Source organism: Anolis carolinensis, unplaced genomic scaffold, assembly GCF_035594765.1.
Source record: "Anolis carolinensis isolate JA03-04 unplaced genomic scaffold, rAnoCar3.1.pri scaffold_12, whole genome shotgun sequence".
Taxonomy (NCBI): Eukaryota; Metazoa; Chordata; class Lepidosauria; order Squamata; family Dactyloidae; genus Anolis; species Anolis carolinensis.
In genome coordinates this window covers 2,494,345-2,516,501 of record NW_026943823.1, presented here as the reverse complement: position 1 = coordinate 2,516,501, position 22,157 = coordinate 2,494,345, and the positions used below count along the sequence as shown (strand labels likewise).

General features: G+C 35.2%; 1 protein-coding gene across 2 annotated transcripts in view; it reads right to left on the bottom strand.

The window, feature by feature from the left end:
• Positions 1-22,157, bottom strand: part of stag2 (STAG2 cohesin complex component) — a 41,063-nt gene that overhangs the window by 9,768 nt on the left and 9,138 nt on the right. The window contains exons 1-31 of one of the 2 annotated variants that reach the window (XM_062963699.1): positions 16,165-16,183; positions 14,424-14,576; positions 14,025-14,103; positions 13,377-13,538; positions 13,015-13,111; positions 12,823-12,899; positions 12,454-12,658; positions 11,825-11,976; positions 11,440-11,513; positions 11,216-11,339; positions 10,839-10,937; positions 10,661-10,740; positions 10,079-10,186; positions 9,590-9,701; positions 8,960-9,077; positions 8,476-8,579; positions 7,770-7,862; positions 7,343-7,432; positions 6,832-7,035; positions 6,537-6,607; positions 6,150-6,237; positions 5,944-6,024; positions 5,616-5,708; positions 4,517-4,691; positions 3,968-4,107; positions 3,562-3,663; positions 3,146-3,294; positions 2,224-2,352; positions 1,114-1,319; positions 471-660; positions 267-380 (exon numbers count right to left, since the gene is read on the bottom strand). In XM_062963699.1, coding sequence (XP_062819769.1) covers positions 267-380; positions 471-660; positions 1,114-1,319; positions 2,224-2,352; positions 3,146-3,294; positions 3,562-3,663; positions 3,968-4,107; positions 4,517-4,691; positions 5,616-5,708; positions 5,944-6,024; positions 6,150-6,237; positions 6,537-6,607; positions 6,832-7,035; positions 7,343-7,432; positions 7,770-7,862; positions 8,476-8,579; positions 8,960-9,077; positions 9,590-9,701; positions 10,079-10,186; positions 10,661-10,740; positions 10,839-10,937; positions 11,216-11,339; positions 11,440-11,513; positions 11,825-11,976; positions 12,454-12,658; positions 12,823-12,899; positions 13,015-13,111; positions 13,377-13,538; positions 14,025-14,103; positions 14,424-14,467 — 3,560 coding nt within the window. In that variant the 5' untranslated portion in view covers positions 14,468-14,576; positions 16,165-16,183. Of the gene's footprint in view, positions 1-266; positions 381-470; positions 661-1,113; positions 1,320-2,223; positions 2,353-3,145; positions 3,295-3,561; positions 3,664-3,967; positions 4,108-4,516; positions 4,692-5,615; positions 5,709-5,943; positions 6,025-6,149; positions 6,238-6,536; positions 6,608-6,831; positions 7,036-7,342; positions 7,433-7,769; positions 7,863-8,475; positions 8,580-8,959; positions 9,078-9,589; positions 9,702-10,078; positions 10,187-10,660; positions 10,741-10,838; positions 10,938-11,215; positions 11,340-11,439; positions 11,514-11,824; positions 11,977-12,453; positions 12,659-12,822; positions 12,900-13,014; positions 13,112-13,376; positions 13,539-14,024; positions 14,104-14,423; positions 14,577-16,164; positions 16,184-22,157 lie in introns of those variants that run through there. The other variant, XM_062963698.1, reaches the window with a different exon arrangement.

The window sequence follows — 22,157 nt, the reverse complement described above, 5'->3', positions numbered from 1 at the left end:
GATATTTGAACTGATGTCTGCAACTGCATCATGCCATAAAATACTTTCAAAATCCCCTTAGTTTTCCTCAAAAACTGCCGTAATTGGTGGAGATTTTCATTTCAAAGAATGCATCTAAATTCCATGCTGGAGCATTATCCGGGATCGCTGCATCAAGGGACTTGGCAATTAGCGGCGAAGAATATGGACAAAAGTAAAAGGAGAAAACGAATTTGAGCAAGGCCTTTCTCTCTTCTTTGAGAGGAGCAACTGGCGCTTGCACTTACATGGCGTGCTGCAAATTGGTTCTCAGCTTCACGTAGTTCATGGCCGCTCTCTCCTGCTGCTGCCGGGCTGCTTCTTCCTGCTGCCTTTGAGCCAACATCCATGTGACCTGCGTACTTGAAGAGAAATATCTTCATGTAAAAGAGGTACGGACCAAGTATTTGAACAGTGACAAAAACAGTTTTTTTTTAAAAAAGTGTATATACTTGTAATCAATGGGCGGTTGGTGGTGTTCGGCTTGCATGGGATAGACGCCCATGTAGCTCTCTTCGGGCCGCAACCTTTTGGGTTCCCGCATGATGGTGGACGTGAGTTGAGGAGTCTGCATCATGACCGGCGTGTGCATCGTCTGCTCCCTGCTCATCCACATGCTGTCGCTGCTGCTGCTTTCCTCAGCTGGAAGGAGAAAAACCGCACCAGATCACATCACAAACCTTGATTATATTAGACAATAATTCAGACAATAATTAAATTTGAAACAGTCAAAAGACTTAAAAGAAACAAATAAGAATAATCAAGATGAACTTTTAATGACCGAAGAGCTGGAGCCGAAGACAAGATGAACATGGAATGATACAGAAAATATAAGAAGATATGACTGTGAGGTTTAAAATTAGATGACAATATTGTTCCTCTTTTGTTATAGAGATGTATGGAATTTGTAGTAGCGATAAAGAATTAGACGAAATAACTGTAACACTCTTCTTCTCTGAAGATATCCTAGATATTTAATTTAAGAGTTAATCCACTACTTCCACCTCCTTTCCTTTCCCCCTTTTTACCTGACCTATTTTAAATAGACAATAATGTAAACACAATAATGTAAAAAATGAAGCAACACAACCCCACCTTCAGGTAGTTTCCGTTTCCCTGTGGCCGGCTTGGTTTTTTTGCTCCGAACTGTCGACCCTCGGTTGCTCATCCCGCTGAGGACGGACATGGTGTCGTCATCACCGCCGGCGAGCAAAGAGTTCCTGTAAGACATGAGTGGGAGCCACACATCTTCCCTCCGGAGAGACATCTGGAAGGTCATAAACTTCTCCAGGTAAGCATACCTTTCAAAAGGAAAAAAGAAAAAGCCATGATTACTAACATACTGGGTGTAGTTCAAGCACAGAAATGCACTGTTACAACTACTGTATATTTATTTTAGCCTTTGATTTCAAAATTATATAAAAAGAGATTATTATTATGTGGGACGCAAACAAGAAATGAACATTGCTGGTAGTCTTCAATGTCTTCATATTTCATTTGTCAACACAAATGTCTATAATGTGCAATTGTGTCAATCAATCCTAGCCTTTATCTTCTCTACCTGACCAGTAAAATTACAGATATTAATACAAATTGATAATTAGTAATGCAAACTGATAGTAATACAAATTATTTGATAATAATATTATAATGTAATACAATATTATACTAATAATAATATAATATAATAATATTAATTATATATTATATAGTAAATGTAATATTACTAATAATATTACCATATAATGATATAGTACAATATAGTAATTTAATGCTTATATTGTGCTATGCTAATAATATATTGTATGTACATTTGATTTGTAAGCCGCTCTGAATACCCTCCGGGGTGAGATGAGCGGGATATAAATGTAGTAAATAAATAAACAAAACAGCAGCAACAGCAGCTGCTGTGTTGATCCTAAACTAAGGCACAACCAAATTCCTATGACAGGAATGAAACATCTTGGATAATGACCTTATGCCATTCAATTTGAAGCCAATGCTTTTCCAATGCCTGATCATTACAAAAGTTAAACAGCTAATTTAGGGAAATCACATACAAGAATTTATTTTTAAAGCAACCTCAAGGTATCCAAAGTGTTATAGAATATATTTTACACAACTTTATTTCCACATTAAATCACAGCACATAGAAATACGACTTGGAATAAAACCCATTACCAAGAATGTGCCCAAAATACTTACACTGTTTTTTTGTCTTGCCTGAGAAGTTTGGAAGAGAACTCGCTCAATATATCAAGGAATGCCAAATATAAAGGTGGATGGCTTTCACCCTGTGGATTCGGCTCTTTAAAAGCAAACTCAATTCCATCTCTGAAAACAATCAGGAATCTAAGTCAGCATTTTCAATGAAATCTTAATAGACTTAATATAGCTAATGGAAGCAATTGCTTCTTGTATTATATTATACTTCATTTTATTATTCTTAACACATATATCCCGACTTAGCAGTCTGAAGGTGCATATGGTTAAATCAATCCTAACTTCTTACAAAATAAATTATAATTTAATAATTAAAACAAGTCAAAAACCACATTTATATGCCTAAAAATCCTATAGACTTTAATTCTTCAAAGCTATGTACCAAAACAAAGCCAACATCAGTGCCAACTACTTTTGCAAAATGAGTATTTCCATAAAGTAACTAGTGCTATTTGATTCAGTTTGTTTTCATTTTAATGGGCTGCACGTCCCAATGACTTTCTAAGTGTGAAATTAAAGTCCGGTTGCGTTGGAGGGCAAGTCATTTTTAAAGCAGGCTGAATGAAATCAAATGGACTTGGGTGAGTCATCAAGTCACATGGCATTTTATTAAATGGCTCTGTGCCAAGCAAAGAGCCAATCTCTTGCTGTGAAATCCAGCAGAATTAAGTAGTTGACACGAGGGATTCAAATCAGAGATCAAAACATGTGCTTCCTCCATGCGTTACAGCTTTTCCAGCTAATTGTATGCACATGTACATACATATAAAAATATCTTAACCAAGCTATTTATTTTGGAACTCCCTTCCCAATTTTGGAAATTGCGAAAAGAGGAAATCAATGACATCAGTGACTCTACAGCAGGCTACACATATGAGTACAAATCAGAAAGGTGAGCAATTACTTGTGCAACATAGCAATGGCTTCTCTTGTTTTCAGCTGATCGAGTCCAAATGTTAAAGCAAAGCGCCGGGCCAATTCCTTAATGCCGCTGAACGTCGGTGACGACCGATCAAAATTGTACCCATTTTCTTGAATCATTTCATTGAAAAGCTGAAAGGACATAATTTTTTTCATTCTTAGTAAATTGTTTGTGGTTAATAACAGTACTTCAGAGAATTAGTGCAAGCTGAGTATACTGTTACTTTCATTGCTATTGAAAAACAACTCTTCTAACAATATGAAAACCGTTTAGAGAGATTTAAGAGTAACATGTGGCCAGTGTTGACATCACTTAAGTAGTTCTATGAATAATACTTTGGCCTCACTTAAAAGAGACAAATGCCCACAGCAGATACCTTATTTTCTGTTAACACCCACCTGTTGTAAACTGAGAATCAGTGTCTTTGCACATTGGATTTTGTCTATCTGCCTTGTTTTACTCATGGTTTCTTTGATGATGTCACCATAGTCGTTGTAATACTAACCAGGGGGAAAAACACAAGGGAAGTAAAATCTGATTTTAGTTTATAGAAGAAAAAAAGTGTACCAAAACAGTGTCAAAAGTAGCATTTCAAAATACTAAAAGGCTAATTGAAAACATAGATAATTAACAACCTTTACTTCTTGCTTGCAGAAAATCAGTTCACGATAGAATTAAGTCTTCTTGATTATAGTACAAGCATAGTCCACACAATATTATTATATGAGGAAAAACAGAAACACATTACTTTACTGCTAACAATTAAAATTGATTTCTCCCCTTGACCCTCCAAGAATCTGGTACCTTCATGTATTGCTTAAAAATATCCGCAGCAGTATTCATTTCCACCACAGTGTAGACAATAAGTTTACAAAAAGCTGCAAGCAAATTTCTTCTTTTATGCAAAGCTTCGATCTTGCTAGCTTCGTCATCTTGCTGTCCATCTAAAAAATAAGAAGATTAATGGTGTGAGCAATCTGAATTTGTACATTAACCTCTTTATCACCTCAAATCACGCAAACTGTTTTTCCCACATGCTGTTATAAATGTTGTTTTAGTAGAAATAAGAGCAAGAATCACATGTTTTACAAGATAGGGGCAGAACAAGCTGCTATACAAACTGGTCTGACACCAAATTCTAATGCTAAGGATAGTTTTTCCTCCAGGCAAACAACTTCTTTAGAAAGTTAACTATAATATTCTTTAAGCCTGGAACTTACCTTTCAGCTTACTATGGCTAATTTTTACCCTTCAGTACTATGAGAGTGGACACTATATCCCAAACTAGTACTACAGTGAGTAATGTATCTGTAGCTGTCGAAATGACGAGAAGGTAATTTTGTACTCTCCTACCTGTACTGTTGTTGTCATCATCCTGGTCAATGAAGACGTGGTCAAGGATAAAACTCAACAGTTCGGACTGCAACGAAGAATCGGGAGTGTAAACTAGTGGCTCTAACATGTCACGTCCTCCTGACATAATCTGATGGCTGAAGATCATTAATACGTCGCACAAAATAGTGAAGGCCTGCAAAAAAAGGAGAAACAGGGCAAAGGAAAGAAATGTATCATATTGATTTTAAACAAGAAATAGAACTTTTATCATAAATAAAAAAAACATCACTACAAGCATTGTCTTAACTGATATCCAGTTGTTTTAAGTGCACATGTATTGGTTTATTGTAGAGCTTCACTTCTGAGGTTCTATTTTATGACGCCTAGGTACTCTTTTTATAATTTATTTAAGTATTTATTTATAAAGATATTTACATGCTGCCTTTAAGCCTAACCTCCTCCCTAAGTGCCCTCAAAGTGGTTTATAACAATAACACAAAATACAAACAAAAGATCATAACAAAATCAACAAAGAAACCACACTGAAAACCTGGCAGAATGTGTATTGTCTTCACTGCCCCCATTAAAAACAAAACAAAAAACATTAGACAGTATTAACTATGGTGAGCACTACAAATGGTGAAAACATAGGTGTTTTCCGGCCATAAAAGCCTTCGACAACAAAACAGAGGTGATTTACATTGCAAAACCCAAGACATAATATGCAGTTATGGATCTGGGGTACAGTCTCTGCATAATGTCCATTTAAGAAGGGTAGAATCTACCTTGAAAAGAGAAAGAGAATTACAAATTTGGGAGTAAAAGATATATATGTTCAAAGTGTTAGTTTTCATGCTGGTGGATACCTGTCTTCAGCCTTTCTATCTCACCAGAGAATTTACCCATCTTCTTTTATAATGATTATAATAATCGTTAATAATTATTATCATTAATAATAATAATATTAGTAATAGTAATCATCATCATTAGGTCCACTTTTGAGTCATTTTACTGTGGGAAGACAGGACATAAATGACAGGAACAAAATAAAATGTCTCAGTCTCTTCTCTAGAACTACATCACATGCTGAGATTGATGTAAGTATTTGCTGACTAACCTGTTCTTTAACAGCAGTATTTACATTAGTCAGGTAGTGCTGGCAGATTTGACAGAATACTCTCATCTCCTTCTTTAAGCGTAGAAGGTTCTCCTTTAAAATAAACAATGCTATTAGACATCAACCAAGCTGATTACAAATCATACTTTTTAAAAAGAACCTGTAAAATGAACTACTAAACATAACTGTAGCAAGAAAAACTAAACAAAAACAGAATATTTGCATCTCACATGGATTTGATAGGGAGAGATATTCAGAGGTTAAACTACTATCATTGTGTGTGGATGTGTCTTAAAGGCCCCTGATTGCCACAAAGAGTCTTTCTTACCTTCGTAGAACTGCTCTCACTGACTTTTGCTAGCTGCCAAAGGATAACATAATGAGTACACTGCAGTGCATGAATAACAATCTGTATTTAAAGAAAACAAAGAAAATGGTTTGTTTTAAAAAGAGGAATTACTTTTTATTTTATGAAGTATACACAGATATATATATTTCATTTGGGGGGGAGGAGAGACATACAAAAACACAAACCTGTTCAGGCATGTCTCCATTCTCGATGCCTGTTTTTAGTAGCTTGTAATTACAACTGAACAAGTCCCATTTTGAGAGATCATGAGCACTGAAAACAGAAAAAAGTAAACACTTTTTTAAAGGCTCTAAAAAATGCATGCATTTTTCAATTACACTATGAAACATGTTTTTTGTTCCTGCCTTCAGCAATGAAAAGAGGCGGGTAAAAATAAAATTATTACTACTATTATTACACTATGTGACATGATTTTTGTTCCTGGGTTATCAATGTCATTTCCTAATTGGTTCAATCATAAAAAAACATATAAAAGGTTTATTAAACTGCAAAAATTAAAAATTACACTGAATATAAAGTTAAGAAACAGCTAGAGTATGCATTCCACTTACTTATGGAAAGCAGTGATTCGTTTTAATGTTGATAAGACTTGATAAGCATCATCTTCATCAGGCTCTTCACCCTATTTTTAAAAAGATGAACGTTTCAAAAATTCAGGAAAGTAATGCATTCACAAAAAATGACAACTAGAGATGCTTTTTATTTCAGGCTATGGCCAAGGAGAAACAAATATTCTATTGATTCTTGGAAACAGAACAAATCTTAGTGGATTTTTACAAATAAATGTTATTTTGGTTAAATCCTTGCAAAACAAAAATGTAGAAGAATAGTTAAAAAAAACCATGCCTCTTGCAGAAAATCTTCAAGAAGTCTGTTGAATTTGTCCGCTAGTTCATCTATTAGCTGACTTCTTGCAATATCCACTCGGTTAAAGATGGTGAATTCCTCATTGCAGAGCGCATGGTATGTCTTAGAGCAAGCTTCCAAAACATCAGTGTCTGTGTGCTTTTCCACAATATCTCGGATCTGTCGCAATAAGGCATCCAAATGCTATGAAAGACAAGTTGCAAACAGGTTAATACGCAAGTCAAGGAAAAAGCATTCTGGTATGTTTGATCAAACAGATGAACACCACACCCACCATCCCAACTTTCTTTTAAAATATTTTTAAAAGTTAAAACATTAATAATATCTAATTGCTACAACATTGGCACACACTTTTGGAACCATTTATCCCACAGCTAAACCTAAAATTGATGCTTGTCATGGCTATACAATTTGAGGCCTAAATACTGGAAGATTTTTTGTCCAGTTGTCTTCCACCTCAATATTTTGAGAGATTAGTACATTTGCTTACCTTTTCTAATCTCCCTGTTGTGTAGATCTCCAAATCAAAATATTGTGGCAGCTGTAACAAGTTGGTGACTTTCTCTGCATCTACAGAATACTGTGGAAATAGAGTATTATAAAATTGAAGTCTAAAGATTTTTCAATGAAGTCAACCCCTCTCCCAAGTAATACACCATTGATAACAAAGCAAACTATGTTTGGGATTAGGTAACACAGTCAATGGCATTAACAGTCTATTTACTTTCAATGTGGAGTGGGAACCTAGGAGGGCTATGTCCTAAAGCTTTCTTTCGCCATCAATATCCTGCACTCCTGCAGTTTAACAAAATTACAGCTAAAGCTGGAATAATATGCTACAGTATCACTGTCAGTCATTAAGCAAGACTGATCAAGATTTATTGTGAGGCACAATTAACAATAAAAATCATGCTCACTTTTGCTAATAGCTGAGGGAGTGCTATAGCAAAAAGTTCTGTGATCCTTGTTCTGTCATCCAATTGTGCTTTCTTCTCCTTTGCTGTAAGCACCTAGATTGTGAGAGCAAAAGGGTAGTTGTAATCACAACTGGGATTTACATATATTTAGCAAAACATGTTTTAGCAAGCAATACAACTGTAAGATTCAAAGAGGTAAAAAAGTAGTGTTTAAAAATGCTCTCAAAATTTAGCAATGGAACAGAATCATATTTCCAACAGGCATTAGGCATACTACGAATCTGTATACATTCTTATAAACAAATAAGTAATACGAAACAAAAATACTGCTCTCACGTAGAACAATGCATAGATGCAAACGTGATTGCCTAGTGCTAAACATTTCACAATTCCAGACTATAACACTGCATCTTGGTACTTGTCCCCGAGATAAATGTTTTAGTAAAAATAACAACCTTTCATCCCATTCTATAAAGCCTCCAATGATTGTGACTCTCATCCAGCTTAAAATGACCACATGTCTTACATTTACTTTTGATTTAACATTATAATATCAGGGACATATTAAATTGAATGGTGCAACTTAACCATATAGAGGATGTTCGCCACAACCAAAAAGTCTCATTAAAATTATGACCAGAAGAAAAATTATTATCTCAAATACAAATATTTCCATGCTACTCTAGAAAGAAAGGAAGGGACTTACCCGTTTTCCTGTACCTCTTCCTACTGGGGGATGACATTCAGCTGCTTGTCTAATTGTACAGAGCATTATTTCAATTAGTGCACTTTCCTGTTTGTCTGTCAAAGCTGTAATTATTAGAAGGAAAAAAGATTTCAGTGCATGTTCCTAACAGCATACGTATTTACAAAAACTCAAAACACAGCATGCCGTTTGCAAGACTTTTAAAAGCTGCTGCCTGCTCATTTGCTGCCATCGATATCTAACATTTACTCAGAAAACATTTTTCTATAATCCAGGCTATCTTTACATTAAAGATTGAGAAAATGATGCACCAAAAGTTCTTGTTTACGTATGGGAAGATTATTTGTGGCAGCAAAACCAAAGAAGTGTCTATTTGATTCAAACTATCGATTTTCATGAATACTATTTCATATGCTTTAGAAAGAAAAGAAATGGCTGCATGTACAGAGGGGAATATGTTTCCAAAAACATAATGAAATCTTACGTTCTTCTCCATTGAGTGGCTCCTCCAACAGAAGACTATTCATACATTCCCAGTCTTTCAAGAGATCCGTTGCACAATCCCACATGCTGTCAACCAAGTACGCTGCGTGCTCGTGTAACTAAAAAAGATGGAGCTGTGTTTTACATTTTGTCAAGTGAGTTAATATGCACAAAGCCCTTAAGCACCAAAAAAGGACCAAGGCAAACAGTCCTTGTTCCTATGGTTTAACATTTTAAATTAGGAAAAACAAAGCGATGGGCAATAGCCAAGAAATTGTTTCATATATTGCTCAAACTTATAACAAAGACTCAAAACTTTGAAAGGTATTATTTAAGTACTTTGGCACAGCATCTGAAAGTTCTTAAAGCATCAAATTTGTCAAAGATGCCCAATCAGGAAACTCAATTCCTCCAAAACAGGAAATGGCTGGTTTAATAACTAATGTACACAGTAAGCAATAATTAAAGAATATATCACACAGATATGTTGAAAAACACTTCTATCTGCTGCATTACATCACTAATACTTGGAGGCCTTTCTTCCTAAGCTGAGTACAAGTTAAAAGAGAAGGAGTAATTAAAATGTTTCCCTTAACTATCTCGATAAAACAGACAAGATGTTCAAGCTTACCTCACTTTCTAAAAAGAAGAAAACTAACGTCTTAACAAGATTAGCGTTTGGACTTTGCCTTCCTCTTCTTTTAAGGATTCCTTCTTCTTCAGGCTCTCTTCGACTGAAAAGCCTTTCCAAACAAGAAAAAACAGCAACTTTATTTTCTTTTAAGACCTCAATTTTTATGTGTACTTTTGTTCATGTTTAGATAAACTTTCAAAACCAAAGATCAGGTATTCAATGAGATTAAATTTTGGGGAGGAGGGAGAACGCATTTTGAAAGTGCAATATAGCACTGGAATACATGAACAGGTGGAAAAGGCACTACAAGGCTACAAGACCTTTAGATTTCTTGCTAAGGGAAAATAAAAAAGCAATTTGAGTAGGAGAGGCTTATACTGGATCAGAAATTGTTGATTTCACACCACCAGCAGAATGTCAGTAAACCGAATACAGCAAACTTCTGAACCTATGCCTTTATAGAAGAATGCAAAGGCTTCTCCTTACTTTTTATAAAGGAATTCTCCTGCGGCTACAGCCACTGGTCGATGAGCTGAGTACACTAGATGATAGACATTTTCACAGTCTTCTGCAGTCAGTACTTCTTCACTACTCCTGGGAATGCAAACGGATGAAAATGCAATCAGAATACTAAGGAAGAAATGAGGGTATTCAAGATACCCTTTAAAAATATCAATGAATGGCATTTTTAAAATGTGACAGTTGAATAAAGGATAGACCTTAATTATTGTGTGTGCATACATGCAAATAAATGCACACCTTTAAATTGCTAGTGGAAAACATAAGGTTGGATTGTTGAGTAGAATGTCACGCAGAAAACAAGTTAAAACTACTCTTAAAGGAGGTGCGCCCAGAGTTAATATACTCCTGATCTAAATTCAAGGTGATAATGATGATACCAAAAGCACTCAGCACTTTAATACTAGAAGCAGGGCCCCTTTCCTGTATGTACTTGTCATGATGCTGAAAAGCAGCACCGCCAAAAAAAGACACAATACCATTACATTTGGAGATGGACAACTCGTACAAGTTAATTCTGTGCATTTAGTTTACAGCTGAAAAACTTACTGTAAAACAAGAGTAAGTAGTTTTATTGCTTGTACTGCAACATCATATTCTTTGTCGAGAGTCATAGATACAATTCTATCCTGTTGGAGGAAAAAAGCAATTTGAAAAAATGGAAAATGTTACAAATGGAAAGTCAAAAAATGGCAAGCAAGTCCTTTGCAAGAAAACAAAGACTCACCTTGAACCGACTGGTGAAGAGTTCCAATTTGGAATTAAGCTCTTTATTATAGTAAAGTCCTTGCAAAGCTGTGAGACATTTCAGTCTTACCTCTCCTTGCTAAAAATAAATAAAATAAAAAAAAGACTTAATACATATAAAACTTTTTTTTTCAGCCTCACATATGACATTTAACTGAGCATCTGAAATTGTGTTTTTCACAATTCTACCCCACTTTTTCTACAAAAACAAAAGAGTATAATCATTCACACACACGAAGAAAGATTGTGGGGAATCTGAAGAATTGCTTTTAAAAATACAAAATAAAACAAAATATATATAGTTTAACTGGTCTTGCTCTTTGCTCAGTTAGTAAATCTGCATACTCTTAACCTCACCTTATCATGCATTGTCCATCCCACATATTTTAAATAGCTGTCATTGAGAAAGGCATCACTATACATTTTCATCCAAATCCCAATTTCTTCAATACAAATGGCCCTTATTTCAGCTATTGCATCCCTGGAATGAGAGAAATATGAAGAAAAGCAGAAGTTTATTAAGAAAACGTATGTATGCAACAAGCAAAGCTCTGACAGTTGTCCTGCCCAATTGGACTTACCGATATCTATGTACAAATACACCTTTAAAAATTGCATTCATCATGTTTTCAATTTCATCTTGATTTTCTTGAAGCTGAAAAAGACAAGATGAAGAAATAGATCAATATAATAAAGCCAGCATAATTCTCAAGAGTTTTTTCAAGAAAGGTTAGATGATGGGTTACAGTAATCCAAATACTCATAAGCTAAATGAAAACATTTCTAGACAAGCAGTTAAGAGAGAGCTACAGAAGGCATTTCTTTGCACCTATCAAGGAAATATGCAAATGGGTAAAGTTCCCATGTACTTTTTTCATGCCACAGAAGCTTTTTCAAAACTACTTTTTAACAAACAGGACTCTCCTAATCCACTCATATGTGTAATTAAATAGCAAAGATCCTCACCTCTTTCCGTTTCTGTAGCAAAAGCTCCAATCTATCATTAGCCCGTTTTCCGATTATTTTATTTCGTTCTGCTTCGTACTGCCTTTGCGTATTATCCATATTAATGCTCAGATTCAGTGCCACATTTACTAATGCAGTCATCAGCTTCATTGCTAGAAGTACAAGGAACAAGGAAGAGATACAGTTACGTTTGGTGACAAAAAATTGACAAAAGCCAACAAGCAACAAGGAAGTCATGAAGAAACCAATATCCAAAATCTCCTGAAATTGAACTACTTTGAAGATTCTGAATGTTTTATTTATGAGACAGGGATACTGTTCGCACCCAGAAAATATACCAAAATATTGATTTTTGGGTCTTTTTTTTCCTGGTGCTTTTTTGGCACTGAAGAAGCATGCACCCTATTTTAACACAAAACAATGGTCTCCAGGAAAATAAAATGCCATGGGTCTTTGCAGATCAAGCAAAGCACCTAATATGCCCAAATTTCACCTGCCCATAGCAACACTCATCTCAGCCTTTCAAACATAATTAATCCAAATTCAGCAATATTTGGAAAACACAACAAAGTTTTAAAACTAATTACACGTGAAATGAAACCGCAATGACAGACGTGACCAGGACATACCTGCCAGTGTACTAGTATGTCGAAATGCCCTGACTTGAGAATCGGATAATCCTGTAAGTAGCGAAATGACGGTGTCCATCATATACTCATCGTAGATGATGCTGTATTGACACTGCCGGACCAAGACCCCAATGAACTCACAAAAACTCGACTTAAATTTCTTCCACTGGGGACCAGCCATGGTAAGTGGGTAATCCCCACTATCCTAAAACACAGAACATGTATATTGTGAGTAACATTATAATTCTTTTATATTACTTTGCACCTGCCTGGGGCCATGTGCACCCTTCTCATCACAAACATTTATATTAAAATACCAATGTATGTCACAAATAACTTCTGTTTTTAAATGTATCTGAGCAATTTTACCTCATCAAATTCTTCAGTCATTTTTCGAATTATTTCAGAATTTTGCATATGCCGAAACATCTCTGCTGTTACAACCCCTACAAGTTAAAAGATAGTAGAAATTTTAGTAAATTAAGACTCATCATATTGGGGGGAGGGCTTACATGCCCACAGAATCCCAAAGGAAATAGCAGTTCCAAACTGCAACCTTACCTTTGCAGCCTGAACACTGAATAAAAAAGTTGATGAGATCAAGAAGTGCTATATCCCTATCATGTTTGTAGGATTCTATCCAGTCATCCACCACAGACTAGGGAGGGGAAAAAAGCCACCATTAGTAACAAGAACATCTACCTCAAACATTTCGTACATACTTTTAAAACAATGTACTCTAAATTGCAAAAAGTGAGGAAGAAGAAAAACTCACGGCAAGTCATATTTATTTTATAAATTTAGTAATCAATAATATCCTTAAGATAGACAGCTTTTGGACCATTTCAGTTTTATAGATGTTATCTTTGACTCCGCTCATTTAATATCTTTCAACATTTAAATTTAAGACCGCTAAAACTTACCTGCATAGCACTCTTGCCCATTTTAACAACTTCAAAGAGCATCATGTTTTCCACACCATTCTGCTGGTGATGCCCATTCATTCGATTTGGACCACTGGGCTTCCCTCCTCCGTTTCCAACTTTCCCCTTCTCTCCTGCAGGCTTCTTCCCCTTCTTGCAAGTCTATACAAGAATTAAAAACCAATATATTTGTTAGCACAATATTACACAATAATTTATTTATTTATTTATTTCCATCATTTATATGCTGCCCTTCTCACCCGAAGGGACTCAGGGCGGCTCACAATACAGTAGAAAAATAAAACATAAAATGTGTAGCTTATTAGAATATGTGTTAAGTTCATATTCACCAAAACAAAATTTAATCACAAAAGCCAAGACAGAATATTTTTACATGTTTAAGTGACTTTTGGGTTCCCTTTCATAGGCGTCTTCCTAAGGAAGCTGTCTCCAAAGGCCTTAGGACCATCTGAAGTACATTTAAAAAAACATCAACTTTACATTACTGACCACCATACTACATGAAACCTCTTCAGAACCCATGCATGCACACAGGAGTATTGCAAATAGATACTTTTTAGTTCAATAATATAACACTTCAATACAACTAACTTTATATAAAGTTATCAGAATGTCAGAAATACATACCTTTCCTTTTCCCTGTTTCGGAGTTTTTCCTTCAATATCCTCAAAGTCAGTATCAGAAGAAAAATGTGTTTCAGACTCCCTGAAAACATAGTTTAGATTTTTGGTCAGAATCTCGCAATTTCAAAACTATTTTATCTAAAATATTTGCACTATTATTGATGCATAATAATGCAATCTGGAGCAAAATTAAATTCCTGAAACACTTGGGAAGTCACTCCCAGATCACTTGCAGGAAGTGGAATCCAATACTATAAATTTGTTGATAAAGAAAATATGCCTTGATTTCCAAGTTAATTCAGATTACAAACTAAATCTGCTATGTAATGTTGTTTCCCACCATTAATACTAGCAAAGAAAGAAATATAATTTTGTTGCAGTTTTATAATTTCTGTTACTTACTGAAGTAGGGCAAAATTGGTTGTTGCTTCTTGAGCTGCTATCATTTCTTTATCATCTTCTGGAGCACAGATGTTAGAAATACATTCAAAAAGTAGATGTAGGTGATGAGTGTGCTTACTTTTCACTTTCTTCTATTTATGCAGCAGCCCACACCTGTTAAAACAAAACAATGGTTGACTCTATGTAAAATGTATCTTCTGATCTGGGTTGCTTTGACCAAGTATTTCTTGCTGCTTTTAAAAAAGTAGTATCGCTTAAAATTTCTTTACCAAGAAATGCAGCTAAGTCATCATAAATGAAGAAGCAAAAATTGCAGATCTCTAGATATTTTCTCCTATTTACAGTGTAGATGCATCCTCAGAATCTAGAACAGATGCTAACAAAAGCCTTGTTTACAATTTTTCCCAACAACAATTGGGATGAAGGTGATGAAATATTTATAGTAAATAACCAATATTTTCAATTGTGCTAAACCATGCAATCAAAAGCACGACCTAATAGGAGAATGATATATTATGCTTAGAGAAATAGACACCAAGACCTACTACGGTAGTTCTATTTTTACAAACACCTCATCAAAGAACCAATTTTAATCGCAAGTCATTTATTTTTAAGTACAAGTCAGTATTTCACATTTGAATTATTTGTGTGTAATTAGGTGTATACTTTTAAGCTCTCCCTGAGCTGCCCACTTTCAAATTTAACTATTTGATTTAATACTTTTTGCAACTTTATTCAATCTAATAGAAAACAAAATGGCTTTAAGCCAGCTGTCAACTTAAGCAACCTCATTAATTTCATATGCAAGAAATATTCAGAACTGGTTTTGCCAGTTCATCACTCTGAAATACAGCCAACAACACCTGCCATTGATCTAATGTAGCTTCCAACAACAGACATAATTTGGGTTTTTAGGGTATTTAGACACAGGTACCAATCCTGTGTTTCTTCACCCCCACCCCCAAATCTCTTCCTACATTGTTTTGAATATGTCATCTAATAATTAAATCACCTTATTTTGTTTTAAGGTTTTTAGCAGGATGGTAATCTTGCTCAGCCTTAAAAAAACATGTTTATTTTGCAAAGTGTGTGTATCTTTTGCTTCCTGAGGTAACAAAGTTACTTTCTTTTTGTAACATGTCCTAATATTGTGATTTCCCAGTTTTTCCATTCCCAGCCCCAGCTACAATGTTCTGTAGAGGTAAGCTTTTAGCAAATTTAGAAACTGTATTTCAAACCTTATTCATGTAGCCACACATGTGGCCACAACCAACAAAGTGGCAAGTGTATATACTGATACACTTGCATATATTAATGAGATTTCCTTTTCTGAATTTACCCACTATCTTTTCCCTCAGTTCTCCTATTCTTTTGCTGTATGTTTTAAAATTGGCTACTTAGTCTTTAATTTTCAGTAAAGAGATAGGATGTTATTTTAAAAATAATGTTACTTCTATAGATAAGCTCATTGCTTTTTACAATACAGAAAAGAAAGCTTTTTCTAGTTTACAAAGTAATTTGCTAGCACTTTGAAAGCTAACAAAATACTTTAGCCAGTTAGTTACATCCTGTGTGAATCTCGCCACCAGTAAAATAGATTTTAAAAGGACTGTAACCTCTGCCCAGAAGGGAAAAGCAGACATTTCACACATGCCAAAATCAAATTAGGATTTACTATGTTCCTGCCCTGTATAAAATAAGATCCAAAATAAATTCCTAATCCCAGCCATACAAGACTCACTGGTAAAATTGATTCAATAGTTATCTTCTTACTGGAATAAGCTATTCAGTTTAAATTAAGATGTTTCTTCTCTAATGACTGAAAACACAAAGCAAACTGAAATGTAGAAATGAACAGTGCCAACAAGATGATGATATTAACCTCCAATTTCTGTGTAAAATAACGCCATGGCAACTACTGGTGACTCACAATATGCTGCAAGTTCTGAAACAATTCCCAAACTGAAGATGATACACAAATGTCAGGGGGTTGTCTAACGCTGCAATCCAAATCATCAACCTGGAGCACTGTAAATGAAACTAAACGCCAGGGTGCTGAAACACGAACGAAAATTCCCTGGCAGGGAGAAGCAGCTAAAATCCAGATTGCCACTAAGTGATGCTAAAACATAATCAGCTTAGTTTTTGTTGAAAGAAAATGTATCATGCTGAAAGATCACTTGGTGGAGCTCTAGCCCAAAGCTAAAGAAGACAGGTCACCAAGACATAGCTATTTCTTGACAGAAAGTTTCATGTAATTGCACAGAACAGTAACTGAATTCTGAAACCTTGCAAACAAATTACCAAAGAGGAGAATTTCATTTAAATTAGACTGAGTTTATCAAGAATGTAAGTATCCTATCCCTCAGGTTAATGTTTGAAAACAGGGGAGGGGAACTGTACTTTCACAAAATGAAATAACTGGAACTTGCTTAAATATTGAAATGAAGCCATTACAATTTTTATGAATTCAACCTATGGCAACACTATGAATGAGAGATCTCCAAGTCCACCATCATCAACCGCCCTAGTTTTCTTAATGGAGTTCCTCCATCTGAAATGTGGTCTTTTATCTTACTGATCTCTACCTTGCCAAGATTATTGCTTTTTCTGGTGAGTCATGTCTTCTCATGATATATCTGAAGTACAACCATCTCAGTCTTGGGCTTCTAAGAGAAGAGGTCAAGCTAGGTTTATCTATCTGGCAATCCATATCCATAGTGTTCACAGATCTCCCAGCATCAAATCTGAGGTGAGCTAACTGCCTTCCTATCATCTTCCTTCACTGTCCAGTTTCCACAGCTGTATGTAAGAACTAGAAATATGAAGGAATGCACAGTCCTAAATTTAGTATTCTTAGGATCTTGTCTAGTTCCTTCAATCTGTAGTCATTGTTTTCTTGTTGTTCAATTGTAAATCTCCCTTGCCAGTTTATTCCTTTATTTCTTCAGTAATCCTTCCAAGTCTACACTATTTTCTACCAGCAGTACGTTGTCATTTGCGTATCTTAAATTGTGGTGTTCCTTCCTCCAATTTTCATGCTTCACTCCTCTGATTCTAATCCTGTTTTATACAGAATATATTCAGCATATAAAATACAATGATAAAATGCAGACTTGTCTGATCCCACTGACATATTGAAAACCATTTCATTTCCCATCATTTATCTTGATGGTAACCTCTTGCCCTGTGTCTAGGTTTGAGTGCTGGACTAAGACTCAGGGAGATGGAGATTCAAATCCCCACTCAACTATGAGTGGAGGAAGACACTAGTGAACCTCTTTCAAATAAATAAAAACAAAAGCCCTAGTACATGGTTGCCACAAGTCAAAGTCAACTGAAGGCACATTAGAGAACTAAGATTTAGATTATTAAGAATTTTGCACTAATAAGCACGATATATTGTTACATTTCTGAAACAAACAAACAAACAAACTTACCCATTTGATACAATGTTCAAGAAATGAATTACCATCTACTAAAATGCAACTACCAAACACCCCCCCCCCCAAAAAAAACACCGAAAACACCGACAACTTGGGAATGTCATTAAATCAGAAACAATTTGAAGGAATACAAGAAATTAACTCTATCAGGGCCAGTAGACAGGGGTAATTGTTGCTGTTCCTTCTTCCATTGTATTTCTCCTTCAACCTCTCTAAAGATACTTCCAGAAATATTTGCCCTCTGAAGCTAACTTTTCATAGCTCCCTTAAGTGATCTTGTGCAATCATGATCTCTAGGTCTAACCTACCTTCCAAGACTTTAAAAATGTACATGTTCCAATTTATAAACAAACAAACAAACCTACAGAACCTATCGTGTTCGTAACTTGGAGACTGCCTATATAGGCATTTTATGAATTTATTAGGTTTGTTTACTTCTTTAACAACTGATGACATCAAACATGTCAACAGACAATATTTGGAGTTCTAATTCCCAGATATTATTTTTATAAAGCGATAACACTACTTTGAGCTAAACTAAAACACTGGTCTCTTACTTCAAAAAACATTTCTGTCATAAAACATTCAACCCAACCCAACTAGGTTACTGAAACAGAAGCAATTTTACACAACTGTTATCTCTAGAGAAACTGCACACAGGTATTCCTTCTGTAATCTATCAGCTATACGGTAGGGAAATAGAGTATTCAGTCTCTATTCCTGCTAACCATCTCTCAAACTCTTCATCACAAAAAATTTAGTTAGTCTGAAAGGCATCTGTACACCCAGCCTTCAGTGCTCCATGTGCGCTCTATAATCTGTTAGTTCAGCATGTACAGTAGAGTCTCACTTATCCAACATAAACGGGCCAGCAGAACGTTGGATAAGCGAATATGTTGGATAATAAGGAGGGATTAAGGAAAAGCCTATTAAACATCAAATTATTTATTTCCAATATTTCTATCCTGCCATTCTCCCCAAGGGGACTCAAATTAGGCTATGATTTTACAAATTAAGCACCAAAACATCATGTTATACAACAATTTTTTAAAGAAAAAGTAGTTCAATACACAGTAATGCTATGTAGTAATTACTGTATTTACGAATTTAACACCAAAATATCACGATGTATTGAAAACATTGACTACAAAAATATGTTGGATAATCCAGAACGTTGGATAAGTGAGTGTTGGATAAGTGAGACTCTACTGTATATCTTTTGCCTTCTAGCGGCTGAATTTCTAGTGCATCAGGAAGCCATCTGTTCCAACTCACTTTTTTAGCGGCAAAGATCATAAATTTGTTTGCTGCCCATTAGCTAAAAGTAGTGGGGGAAGGGGGAAGCTGTGCAAATCGGCTACAATAAATTGGCTATAGCAATTGCACGACAGTAACAAGTTGTAGCTTAATCTTTTTCAAAAGAAGAAATCTCTGCTGTTTTTAAAAAAAACACGAGAGCGATAACTATGGATTCTCACCTGCCAATAGTTCCTGCTTGACGTTTCTAAACCTCAACTAGTAATGGCCACAGTCGGAAAGACAAATCTTACACAGTCATTCAAATGAACTCTAAAGTAGGACAACCACCAGGAAAATATATGAACATGGCATTCAAAAACAGTGCAGAGATCTTGGTGAGCTTACTGTGCATAATTCCAACTGATGTTCTGATAGCATTATCAAGGTCAATTTCCTACAGGGAATCTCAATTGTAATCATGATGATAAATAGAAGTGGAATTGGGAGGTAATTGCAAGCGAAGAGCAATACAATTTTCACAATGTAGGAAGTGGAAACAGTGACAGTGGAAAACAAAATGCACAGGCATACAATATCACTGTGCAGGAGTAGATCTCTAAGCAAGAAATGTACTGGGGGGGGGGGGTTGCTTTGACTCCAGACTTCAGGTAACACTACTTGCAAGGAAGTGCCTGCAGGCCTCAATAGCAGGATCCAAAATCTGCTGGAAGTGAGCACTTTTATGATTTGCCACATCACTGATTTTTGGCAGCAGACTGTACCAATGAATTTTGTCAGCATATTATTGTTATGACTTCCTTAGGGAATAGGGAGCCACATGTGGTTTAGAAGCTACATTTTGCCTACTATATTTATATCCACCTCCTGCAAAATCAAACCATTGCTCCAGTTAGCCCATTGTTGTGTATACTGACTGCCAAGATTTCCACAGTTTCAGTCAGGAGTAAGTTCCCTGAGCAGGAACTGAGCCTGTAAAAACAAGTTATCAACTGCTGATACCTTTCACACCTTGCTGATGTTACTTGCTAAACCATGTCTCTGCCTCATGGAATCGTGATGCTTACACCATCCTGACACAAAAACACACTCTTACAATTGCTTCTCTGAGCATTTGTGGAATGGTCCTTCCCTTGCTGTTTTTTAAATTTCAACTGGATACTTTAATTTTTTTTAAGCTTTGGGAACGTTAGTGTTATATTGTTGTGCAGTCTTGTATATTTTAATTAAATCAGTTGCCTTGTATCACATTGTTTTTATTTGCATTTTATCAGCATAATTTGTTTTGCATTTGTATTATATACTTTGTGATTTGTTATTGTTCTTTGTGTATATTTGTATACAAATACAGGGTGTTTGAAAAAGAACTCCCTATTCACCATTTAATTTAAATGATGTACAGGGAGTTCATTTTCTAACACCCTGTATATTTTAGATTGTATGCCTTTGACAGGAATAATTGTTTTTGCTGGTTTAGTTGTAAAGCATCATGTACATTTGACTCAACTATATAAATAACCACAACGACAAGAATTGCCTGCTCTAGTCTGGCATAATGTTCAATGTACACTAAGGTGGTTAAACTTTAGTGCTATGGAGCAATTAAATCAATCATGCAGTCAGCAGGTCAAAAAATATTATTAATGTAAATTGGATCCAATCCAGAACATAGTAGTGTTGTCTGAAAAATGCAACCATTCATTTAGAATGGCTCATTCTTTTGTGCCCAAAGGAAGATGTAAAAAGAATTCATTTTCCCCTGATAAATGTATTTTATAATGTACACTTTGTTCTAAAAACTATTTTTTTAAAAAATCTAAATCACAATGTGAAGAAGCCAACTGTGATTTCAGATAAGTCTGAATGTATCTTTTCTCAGCTCTTTATCAATAGTCTTGATTTTGATACGGTCATTTATTGAGGAAGAATTTTCACCCAAGGATGATTTCAGCACAACTACACCAACTAGTGTACTAATAGCTGAGATGATACAGATACAGATTTAGGAACCTGCACTACCTTCACAGGTGGAATCAATGCTTCAGATGTATGCCTACACTAATTAAATTGGAGAAACAAAAATATCCTGCCCTGCCAAGTAAAGGAAAATATATCTTTCCCCCAAATTCTGGCTGCACTGTGTACTGCTGAAGCTGTAGGCAAGGTTTATGCTTCCCTGCACCTCCTCTTCCTGACCTTCTCCAATTTGGGGTGGGGAGAAGAAAAAAAGATGAAAACCCCTTTGAACTTATATGACTTCTCCACAATTCCCACCATCAACTTTTGCTCCAGTACCAAAAACCCATAACGTTCACTGGTATTTTAAAATAAAACATAGCCTTTAAATACAATAACGCATACAATTACAATTGTAAAACATACATCTAAAACAGAGATTGGCTTTTTAATATCTTTTCATGGCTTAAGCTCCAGTTTCTTTCTATATGCTATAGTTTCAACACAGTGCCGTGTACAATGTTTTGGTAAGCAATGTATTGCTTGCCTATGTAGAAAATGCAACATGTCATGTCAACTGATGAAGTGAATAAAAATGCATCTTACATTGCTCCTCATTCTAAAATGACACAACATTCTCCTCTGCTAAATGATAAAACCAAATCTCTAGGGAACCTTAAACTTTCATACATATGATTACTTAAGACTGAAAATTACTTCAAGTATCCAGTAAACAACTGCTAGTTATTTTATCCTTAAGTTTCTCACATTTAGTCCTTTACATCTTTACATTTAGTGCCAAGTTTACAAAAATAGACACATTATCTCAAATCTTATGCAGAGTTATCCTTGCAGACTTAATGAATATTCAAGATCAATGTGACAATTAGAAAGGACTGCACATACTATGTTTGGAATCATTCCAAATTTTTAAAGGAAGAACTGCAAAAAGGATGTTCATTTCAAATTATAACAATTTTGTTTACAATTGTAAAGATACCAGCAAAAATTAAAGGAATATGTTCAGTCTACTGTTTTCAATCACCACATTCTATTCCCTTATGTATCATGAATA